This window comes from Aptenodytes forsteri, unplaced genomic scaffold (assembly GCF_000699145.1).
Source record: "Aptenodytes forsteri isolate BGI_AS27 unplaced genomic scaffold, ASM69914v1 Scaffold145, whole genome shotgun sequence".
Lineage (NCBI taxonomy): Eukaryota > Metazoa > Chordata > Aves > Sphenisciformes > Spheniscidae > Aptenodytes > Aptenodytes forsteri.
The window spans coordinates 4289782-4301026 of NW_008795122.1; the positions used below are offsets into that span (position 1 = coordinate 4289782).

Below are 11245 nucleotides of genomic sequence, written 5' to 3' on the forward strand. Positions count from 1 at the left end.
AACCTACAGTGACTAACTGACTTTAAATCTGATTTTCACGTCATCCAATTCTCCCAAATGTCAGTTTCTGAAGAGATTCATTCAACAGGGGAAATCTTGCCTCAAGTATCTTGGGAGGAATCTACTGTATCAGAGACCAAAATTAATCTAGGATTCATATCACGGAAATGAAAACAGACATTTTAGAGAGAAAGAGGATTACTCAGAGAAGGTTTATGAGGATACTTCATTCCATGAATTTTCATACTGAATACAAGTAGGAAAGGCTGTGAACTATACAGCCCTCACTCTTGTTTCTACATTTATTTTCAGACAGTAGATATTAAAATAAATATATTTGGATGCTAGTACAAGTTGTGCAATAAATCCAATGCTGCTTTCTGCTAACCAAAAGCAGCATAGTATTTATATATAACTATACACCAAAGAATTGGTGGAGGATGGCTGCTTCTAGGAAATTTAAAGCAAGTTTTCAATGCATTTGCAATCAAGGATACATTTTAAATACATAAGAGAAAATTCTGATCTCAAAGGCAAAAAAAGAAAAATATTTACACTTAACTAAGACAAAACTTCACTCTTCCTGACCAAAAAATATGATTAACTCAGATACAGAAAAGATCTAATAACCTTGAGGCATCAAAACTCACATCCTCATAGCTTTTTTTTGTGGTGTTACTTTTAAGAATCATAGCCATCAACCAGTTCAAAACTTTTATGGAAAAGTTTTTTTGTATACAGAATGTCCCATATAAGTTTGATTATGTATTTTTCCAGTGATGGTTGCTACACAAAAGTACTAATCAATCCTGGAAAAAAATACAGCTTGATAATCGGCTTCCGTAAGCTGGCGCTGCAGCATTACACGCAGAAGAATTCCAATGGTTCCAGTGAACACAGTTCTGGTGCACTTCAATGCTATGAAGTCACTGAAGGATGGAAGAATATTTGTTAACTAAAACAAACTTTAATGAATCTCTGAAAGGAAAAGTTAGACGTATCTGCTAATTCAATAGAGCCAAAAGGGAATTAAAAAACCAAAAACAAAACAACAAAAAAAACCCAATCAAAAAAAGACAAAAGCAGCCATGCATGTACTCTGTACTCTTCAAAACACAGATAAAGGAAGGGAAAACAGCACAGTATGGAAAGCAGTGAGAAGTATATGCTGTTAAACAACTTCTAACATGGATTTTTTTTTCTTGTAAAGGAAAAGATCATGAAACATATGCAGTTCTAGGCTTGATTTTCAGCAGCAAGGCAAAAAAAAGCAAGCTGGAACTTGATAATGTACCATATGCTTTTCAGAAACAGAAGTGTCAGAACTAAAACTGAGGAAAATCATTTAGTAATCCAGTTTACATCTTCACCATTATATTTCTGCTGTGACTCCACGTATGTAAACAATCTGAAAGCCAAAAAAGGGGATTCATCATTTAGTTCCAGTTTACATCTTCACCATTATATTTCTGCTGTGACTCCACGTATGTAAACAATCTGAGAGCCAAAAAAAAGGATTCTCAGAATTATTTAATTTGTTTTTATAGCCATCTATTACTCTGCTGACTGAAGACTTCCTCCTATGATAACAGGTTAATAATAACTTGAAGATTAGAAGGTTTAATATTTAAAGAAGAAATTCGTTTTAGAAATACTAACTTGTAGATTTGATGCTAAATATCTATTTCAATTCAAAGAATTTGCATTTAAACTCACACACACAACATATTACATATACACACACAGACACATACTACATACACACACAGAGTTGGATTTTTGGAAATCCCACTAAGCATCTAAACTTCTGAATAAAGTTTGGAGGATAAGTAACCAGCTTCCCAAGCTAGAAGTACTACTTTATCACTATACCTTGCTGAGAAATAAAGCTGACTAAAGGTCAAACACTGTGTCCCCCATTCCCCAAAGAAAAGGAAACGGTTAACAGGTATTGGGCTACTTTGAGAGGGCTATCTACCTTTTTGGTAATAAAGGACACCAAGGTTATATAGAGATGTCTCACTCTGCAACTGTTAGCTTTAGTGGGAAGGTGCAGAGAGGGTCCAGAACTCCAATGTTGCTGCAAACTTGTGTCGGCAATTTACTGATTTGTCTTGGAATAGCACTAGGTGCTGTAGACACTTTCCAAAACAATTTAACATCAGCCTAATATCAGGAAAAACAAAGTATCTGTTAAAGAAAGCAGTTTGAACTCTTGCCTCCTCATTTTCCTCTCAATCATGAATTTCCCTCCCCTCACCAAATCAGGACTCACATAATCAAACACATCCTTCCTGTCCAGCCTCAGCAATAATCAGTAAAGCCTCACTGCATGAAAAACCCTCAAGCACTTCTGTCCTCATACCATGTTTTTTCAGTGTCACTTGGTTTCTATCAACTCCTATGGATGCTCTCCATACTTCATCCACAACCTTACTCACCACCAAGATATAAAGAGAATGTTACCCACTCACATTGAACACAGTGATGAGAAGGTGCAAAAGCAGTATTTCTGTGCTTAATAGAGAGGGAGGAGCTAACGGGCTTGGTCTTTGCTTTTCCTTTTCCCCGGTTTTGTCCTACAAAATTAACAGTAGTCCCTTGTTCTGTGGGACACAGAACGAGGCAGTCTCCCATGGCAGCACTGAGTAGCATATGAACATCCACACAGTTTAAGCTCCCCATGTTTTTTGCCTGAACACGCGCGTTCCTCTAACTTTGTGGATTGTTTTGTTTTAAAACATGGTGGAAAGTTACAGCTTTAACCTGATCAGACACTTCCACTATTTGAAGCATATGACCTTTCACCTTAACATGTTCAAATATTTGTACTGCTATTTCACACTTAAACTGCTAGCAGAACTTCAAGTATTTGAAATAGATTATCTTGAAGATATGAGCTGTTCTAAAAGAGTACTGAATGGTCTATATCCATTTGGTAACTCAGTTACACAGTATATACAACTTAAATCACAGTAATTATGACAGTTAATTCTGGTAAGATGCAAGGAGAGGGGAATTGATTAAAAAAATCCTCAGATGTTTCACAACTGAACAAAAACTTGCAAGTTCTAGGATATGGTTAACTAGTCTAACATAGGAAATACCAAAATATAAACAAAATATTTAAAGAGTTTTCTAGTAGATTTTCAGTACCTTTTTCAGTCAGGACTGGCTAGAACTAATTAGAATAGCTACAGTCCAACCTACACACTATGAAGACAGAAGAACATATACATTTATTTACACAGACAAAACAGCTCTGAATTTTGATTGTGGGAACACAATTAAGTTCTGTCAGCACTACAGATTACGTTATAGATTATGCAATCCAACACCATGATGCTGTTACAAAAGAAACTGGAGAAGTAGTTTTCGTATTTTAAGGAAGTAACCCCTACAGAATGTGTGTACCGTAGCTAAGCAAATAAGAGACTTTCAGAAAAATGAGCAATTCCATCATGAAGGCAAAAGTCTACACACTTCTCGAGCTTCAAAGTTACAAGAGAAAAAAAGGAATACAATGAACTATTATTCTGGTTAAAATATTTTTTCAAAAAAAAAGGAAAAGACTCAGAATTATGATGTGTTGCACTTCAATACATCACACTTCATTTGAAAGTATACACCACTTTCATTAGTGTACCATATAAAACAATCATAACAATTTTAAGACCCTTTAAATAAATAATGGCCTGCCTGACCTTTCTGTGGCTTAAGTCTTAACTGGGCAACCTTGACAGAGTAAACAGTACCTGCAATTCTGTATTTCCTATATTTCAGATATACAAAGTATTTTCTACTTAGTGATGGCTTTTAAATCACCAGATGCAAAAAGGGTTTCTAATGAACTTTCCTGCCACCAAACAAATGCATTTGTAGATTCTTCATGAGTCATTTGTCAGATGTGAAGGAAGGACAGAAAATGAAAGTCACAACTTTCACTAGACATCGTGGAACACAGAACAGTAGAAAACATTGTGGTATACTGCTGCTTATCATGAAATGAAGAAAGAAACTGACTTTATTGATGACTCAGAATCTGCCCAATACTTTCTGAAGACTCTTTTTTCTTTTTTAAAATAAACTCTACTACTATCAGTTTCACTTTAGACAGTACTCTTAATGAGAAGCTTTATTTTTTTTTAAATAAAAAAGGACACCGACAGCATATATGATGTTTTTTCCCTTAAGATTGACAGAAACCCCCACAAATTCATTTCTTTGAAGAAATTCTTTGTTTGTTTTCCAGGTTTTTTTCTGCCAAGCAAGATTAAAAGAGACAACATTTTAATGAAAAAGTATCCCAAAAAAACATTTAAGCTTGTATCCGACTCAAAATTTTGCACCATTACAAAGTAAGCTTGACAGCACAGCTTGATAGTCTTATTTTTGGGGAAGGCAGAACAAGTAACTCAGTCTCAACTATCTTTGAAAGGTCACGGTGATTAGGGGAGGTTCCCAAGGACTGGAAGAAAGCAAATGTCACTGCAATCTTCAAAAAAGGGCAAGGAGGAGGATCCAGGGAGCTACAGGCCAGTCAACGTCACCTTCAGCTCTGAGAAGATACGTGAGCAAATCTTCCTAGAAGCCATTTCCAAACACCTTAAAGATAAAAAGGTGATTGGGAGTAGTCAGTATGGATTCTCAAAGGGGAAATCACACCTGACAAACCTGGATGGCCTTCTACAATGAAGTTACTAGCTTGGTGAATGAGGGGAGAGCAGTAGATAGTGTTTATCACGACTTTAGCAAGGCTTTTGACACTGCCTCGCCTAACAGCCTCACATAGAAACTGATGAAGTACAGACTGAACATAGGCACTGAGGTGGACTGAAAACTGGCTGAACTGCCAGTCTCAAAGGGTTGTGATCAGCAGTGCAAAGTCCAGCAGGAGGCCATTCACTAGTCATCTACCTCAGTGGTTGATACTGGGGCAGATAACGTTTACTATCTTCTTTAAAGACCTGGATGATGGGACAGAGTGCACCATCAACAAGTTTGCAAGTGATACAAAGTTGGGACGAGTGGTTGATGCACTAGGTGGCTGCACTGCCATCCAGAAGGACCTTGACGAGCAGAAGAAATGGGCCAGCAGGAATCTCATGAAGTTCAACACAGGGAAATGCAAAGTCCTGTACCTGAGGAAGAATAATGACATGCACCAGTACACACTGAGGGCTGACTGGCTGGAAAGTAGCTTTTCAGAAAAGGAATGGCAGACAACAAGTTGATGCAAGTCAGCAAGGCACCCTCGAGTCAAAAAAGGCCAACAGCATCCTGGGTTGCATTAGGAAGAGCACTGCCAGCAGGTCAAGGGAGGTGATCCTTCCACTGGTGAGACATCTGAATATCTGGGTCCAGTCCTGGGCTCCCCAGTACAAGAACGACATTGGCATGCTGGAGGGAGTCCAGCAAAGGGCCACAAAGATGATGAAGGGACTGGAGCATCTGACATGTGAGGAGAGGCTGAGAGTGCTGGGACCATTCAGCCTGGAGAAAAGATGTACCAGGGCAGATCTTATTATCAGTGTGCATGCATATCTGAAGGTGGAGGGAATAAACAAAACCAAGCCAGACTTCTCAGCGGTGCCCAGTGGAAGGACAAAAGGCCATGGGCACAAATTGAAATACAGAAATTCCACTAAAATGTAAGAAAGTATTTCACTGTGAAGGTGGGTTGAATATTGGGGAACAGACTGCCAGGGAGGCTGTGGAGTCCCTTATCCTCGGAGATACACAAAAGCGAACTGGACGTGGTCCTGGGTGACCTGCTCTAGTTGACCCTGCTTTGAGTGGGGGAAAGCTCGACTGCATCATCTCCAGAGGTCCCTTCCAACCTCAAGGGTTCTATAAGAATTTTTAAACAATAGTAGAAAGAATATTCACAATTGAGTAAAGAAAAGAAATGGTGGTGGTATGTTTAACTTTGCGTAGGCATGCTTTATTCTTTTTTGTTTGCAAGGCTTAAAATTGAACTTTTCAAAGCAGAACATGTAAGGAAATAATAACAGTTCTCCTCTTGCATGTTACAGATTACTACTTCTAAATGTCAGTATTTGGAAGAGAACGCAAGTTTCGATATTGTTTTTTCCCTTTTACTGGAATGTTCTGTCCATACGTTCATTAAAAAAGATTTATCAGCTCTTTCTCTGTATTTAAGCTTCCCCTACATTGTGAAGATCTCACTGCAGCCCAAATCTTATCTCATGAACTGTTGCAATCCATTTTCCAGTCTCATTTTAAAGCTCTTTTCTGTGGTTTTTACCCTACAAATTAATCCCTCTTTATGATAAATAATTATTTCTTCTGCATAAAGATCAAGCATGGGAATGGCAGACTATAAGGGACTTCTGTAGATTATCAAGTCCAGTCTCTTGCTATCACAGGCAGTGATCTCTCAATCCATTCAGGTACTTCAAACCACTTCACTTAATTTTTCACTCCTTTTCTCCCATTGGAAGCTGCTCCAGAACTGTGCTTATCTGGGGCTTAAAATATTCTTCCTAGGTTAAAAATATGGAGAATGCATACGTTTTTGCCAACACTTGTTCCTCACTGGAGCTGACCTTTCTCCAGTGTTCCGAAGCCATAATCATAAGTTTTTCTATCACCTTGACTGGTTTTGTCCAAAAAACAAACAAAAAAAAATTTGAAGTATCCAGGCGGACACTAACATACAAAAGCAAGTCCCACCATTCAAGATACCCAGTTGTAAGCAAGGGTCAGTCTAGAGGCCATAGAGTTGTTAGCATGTTGTGCTTGAGCTAGTAAGCTCTACCATAAGGGAAGGTTTATTAACCTTAACAAGGTCACATGATAATGTAAATATATAGCTTCCAAATGAAGACTCAAGGATGGCTAGACAGCTTAGCAGCTGTTTGGTCCCATCCTTCTATGAAGATGTTCTTTCACAAGACAGGTTTTCTGCTTTATACTCCTTATAAATCTCTTCTCTGCACCAGTTCTACCTTCACCTCAATCTCTAAAACACATGCATGACCAAAGCTGCACAGAAATATTCCAGATGAAGGCTTACTATCTTTTACAGTGTCAATATGTCAATGATGCTGTTGGAAGACGGAAAAAAAAAAACATACTGAAGTTTCCTTACCTGTTGTGCTCCATCCCCACTAACAATAGGGGAAGTTAGAAGAGGGATTTCACTACTTATAATCGAAGTGGTATCCAGTAACGGTGGATGTTCTGCCATCATTGATGGTACGCTAATTCACAAGATCACCTGCAAAGAAAAGTTACTCAAATGGTTAAACTATATAAATATTTCTCAATAATTACCTTTAAAAAACAGCCTCACTTTAAAAAGAAAAAAAGATTATGAAACTAGACACCTTTAGAAAGTATGTTTCCACAACATTCCAGCAATCATGTATACCTGAAGATGTGTTTTGCCAGCCAGTATAAGCCTTATTTATACAGAGGGTAGGTTTAGACCCCCTCTAGCGGCTGAACTTTAAAAGAAGATACATCACAGCCTTGGAACTAACAAACCTGAATCTTTTAACTTTGATTGTAAACCAAGACTTTGTCTAAGTTTGACTGGTACTGCTGACAAAATGCTTACTGGAAGAAAAAAGGAAAAAAAAAGCACAGTTGCCTTAGAACTTACATATATAGTGTCCCTGTTTATATGAAACTGGTAAAAAAACTGAGATCTATGAACAGGGACACTATTTTTGTTGTGTTTGGGGTTTTTTGGTTTTTGTTTGTTTTTTTTTAAATCACCAACCCACTTTTTCTACTACTGTAACACTTATTTTAGGAACAACTAGTTACTAGGAAATGTTCAAGTGAGACAAAGGAATAAAAAAAATCTTCTGCACAATCTGACATTTCTTTACTTTTAAAATGTATTAGACCCAGAATTAAAAGCTGTGTCATTTTGATAACCAGTGGCCCTTTAAGAGCTTTACCAGCAGCTAAAACTTGGGGGGGGAGGGGGGAAGGTAATGCCTGCACACAAAATTATAATCCTCATAACTATACTATGAAAAAGCCCTCACTAGCACACACTGTAAAGTTACATGAAATCTGATGACAAGAAAAAGCCACCCAGGCAAGAGGCCCATGAAAGCAGTGATCCACTTCAACTCTGATGAGTGTCAAGTAACAGCATAACAGAAAGCAAGATTCAGCCAAGCATTCCTTTCAATTACATTAACAAGTCATAAGTAATGTGTTTTACAATATTTTGCGTTAGTGCTATACGAAGACTGGATGGAAGAATTAAGCCTAGAAAAGCTGAAGATTACCATTTTTCCATGCTGGAAATATGTATTGCAAGTCTAATAAGCTGCTTTTGAAATTGTATTTCATTTTGTTAAGAAAAAAAAATCACTAAATTATACTGGTTTAGTGTACTGGTCTTAACTCCACCCCAGCCAGACTCAGTACTCAGCAAGACAGATGGAAAGAATTCACTAGAGGTGAATGGTACATTCAGAATTCCCACAAGTTAATCACAGTTTGCATCTGAAAACAGTGCTTAACATCAAACATAGACATAAAGATTAAACTGAGAATAAGCTTGTACAGTATTTCTAAAGCAGAACTGCCTCTCTTAGCTGGTACTTACAGTAGCCTGGTGAAAATAAATAAGAAAAATTTTAAAGTTACACAGCCTGACAGCGTTACAGGTTTTTAAAGTTTTGCCTTGGTACCATCTGGCTAATGAAACTCGCTACAAACGCTTCTAAACTTCTAATGCAGATATACTAGTTAATTTAAAGAGCTGCTGTTACAGTTTACTACTCAGAAGTGTTCTCTAAAACTATCTCCATCCCACCCAATTGACTGCTTTTACTTGTTTGCCCCTCTAAGGCAGATGTTGTGTATCTGCTGTGGGTTGAAATCTTTAATAGCGCTGCCAGTGCAAGAAGACTCACACAGAACAAAGACTTCACATTTTCTAGAAAAATGCATTAACAAAGCACTATAAGCCTCTCGTACAGCTATACATATACAGTATGATTTAGCTATTCCCATGCTGAAGGTTGTCCTACTATAAAACTATGAACTTGGAAAAAAAAAAAGCATTCTGAAATTATTTTAGAGGTTTCATTTACTTTCCTGGTATACTCTGCAAAGATTAAAGTTGGCAAAAGAAATCCCTCTAGGTTAAAAGACTTTGAAACCCGTGATTACTTAAGAATTCATGACCGTTTATGCCAAGTCATTTATACCTGCTTATAGCCAGACTAATTAGTCTCCCAAGCAATGAGGACAGTTTTATATTCCTACCTTACTTTAAAAGCTTTCCCACTCATCAAAAAATCCTCCAGGCTACAGTCAGTTCCCACCACTTCTGCAGGTGGCAGAGGGCTGATGAAAGTTACTGGGATCATCTATCAAGCTAGCAAGTTTGATGGTAAGCTTCCCAGGATATTACCCAATGACCGTTTAATGCAAAATAAATGCACAGCCTGGAAGCAGGGGTTAGAATCAAGGCATCCCTCCTCCCACGATAGCCACAACCAGGCTTGCTCTCGTGCTATCTCTTGATCTTACAGCTCCAAATATTTTGCGCTCCTGTCTACAGTGTCACAGAGAGAGAAGTCATTCCAATACCCCAAGCTATAACACAACACACTCCCAGACTAAGCTGGCTTGAATTTCCCCAGGTTTAAGTTGAATCCAGCTCATTATTCCCAAGCCACCATGCCAATGCCTAAGTCTCTTATATAAGAAAACACTAGCCTCCTTTATCACACACTGACTTTTGACTGAATCCATAACTTATGATGCACTCAGTGCTATCCCCATTTATTAGGCATAAATCAAAACATGTCTATCAAATTGGACACCAGTGAGAATTGAACATAACCCAAACTGACTCAAATACGACTGTCACGACAACTTGTTAAGCCCTTCCAAGACAGGAGCAGCTCTGGACATACGTAACATTTGGTCTCAGATTCATTCATTGTCTTAGACAGGTGTTTAATGATTTGATTTGTACAAAAATTAGGTTCCCACAGGCACCTGTGTGCTTAGATGGGTAGTCCACCTTTGGCACACAGCTTTCAGTGCCTTAAGTGGGACACAGCTAAATTCCATGTCTGGATCCAAGTGTTTGATTTATTCTGGAGATGACGCATGCTGCCCATCGATAAACCCTGACAGGAGGTACTAGGTATAGTGTTATTCCTGACAACCTCTACAAGAATAATAAAAGCACTACCTGTCAGACTGTGTAATCAACCTAGGGAAAAAAAAATAAATCAATGCTTTCTTGACAATACAGTATTAGATTTCTCTGCAATGCCACTGAACTAGTCTTGAAGACTAAAGGCTTAAACTTCACACCAATGTGCGTCTATGCTACATGTAGCATCAAAAGCCTTTTCCCTATCAGTAGTCAAGAGGCAGCAATCTGTACAAGTCAGTGCACATATTCTAGTCAGACAGTAAGACATGGTATGTCCACCAGTTGCAGATACCTTTTCTTTTTAGCTATGAGGACAAATAAAGACAGATAGGAATGAGAAAAGGGAGAAGTACTGTGTGGCAGAAGGAGGAGAAGTCATAAAATGGACAAGAGGTTGACATCAAAATAAGCAGAAGTGCTCAATAAACGTATCTTGGAAATAAATGCCATTATATCACATTCGAATCAAGGATATCAAGTGGGCAGAGACAGAGCTTTTAAATCAGCAGACCCAGATAGCTTGCATTCAAGACTTCTGGAAGAAGAGATCTACCTAGATCTTTGAAAAAGACTTGCAAATAACTTGAGCCCTGGGAAAGTCTCGGAGGTCTGGTAGAAAACTAAAAGTCTTGCAATAAATACTTTATTGTAAAAGGGCAAATGGGACAATCAAGGCCTGTTAGCTAACAGCGATCTAAGACCAAATAAAAGTTAATAGTTGACACTGGATGTTATTTGTAAAGAATTAAAAGACAAGTATGATTGATGGAAAAAAGCTTATCCAGTTAACTTGATGAGAATCTTCTGGCAATGGTTATTGCTGATAAAGGTACTAATAAGAGAACTGGAAAAACAATCTTAAACCTTATTTGGCATTACATATTTCTCTTCAACAAAAACACGGAACAGATACTACATGGATTAAAACTGGACAGACAGCCCTTATATATTAACAGTAAATACAGAGTTGTTGAGCATGTGAGTTTCCAGTAGGAAGGGAAGGTATCAGTTTTTGGCTTCTCATTACAGAATGTTTTTAACTCAGCTCTCGGGGAGTCGGGGGGGGGGGGGGTGAGT

The 11245-nt window shown here is 38.0% G+C and overlaps 1 protein-coding gene across 1 annotated transcript in view; it reads right to left on the reverse strand.

Moving 5' to 3' along the window:
• The window catches only part of FNDC3A (fibronectin type III domain containing 3A), a 105231-nt gene extending 97991 nt beyond the window's left edge, over positions 1-7240 (reverse strand). Inside the window, exon 1 of the mRNA XM_009277150.2 lies at positions 7115-7240. Coding sequence (XP_009275425.1) covers positions 7115-7216 — 102 coding nt within the window. The 5' untranslated portion in view covers positions 7217-7240. The remainder of the gene's footprint in view (positions 1-7114) is intronic.
• Positions 7241-11245: the final 4005 nt, after the last annotated feature.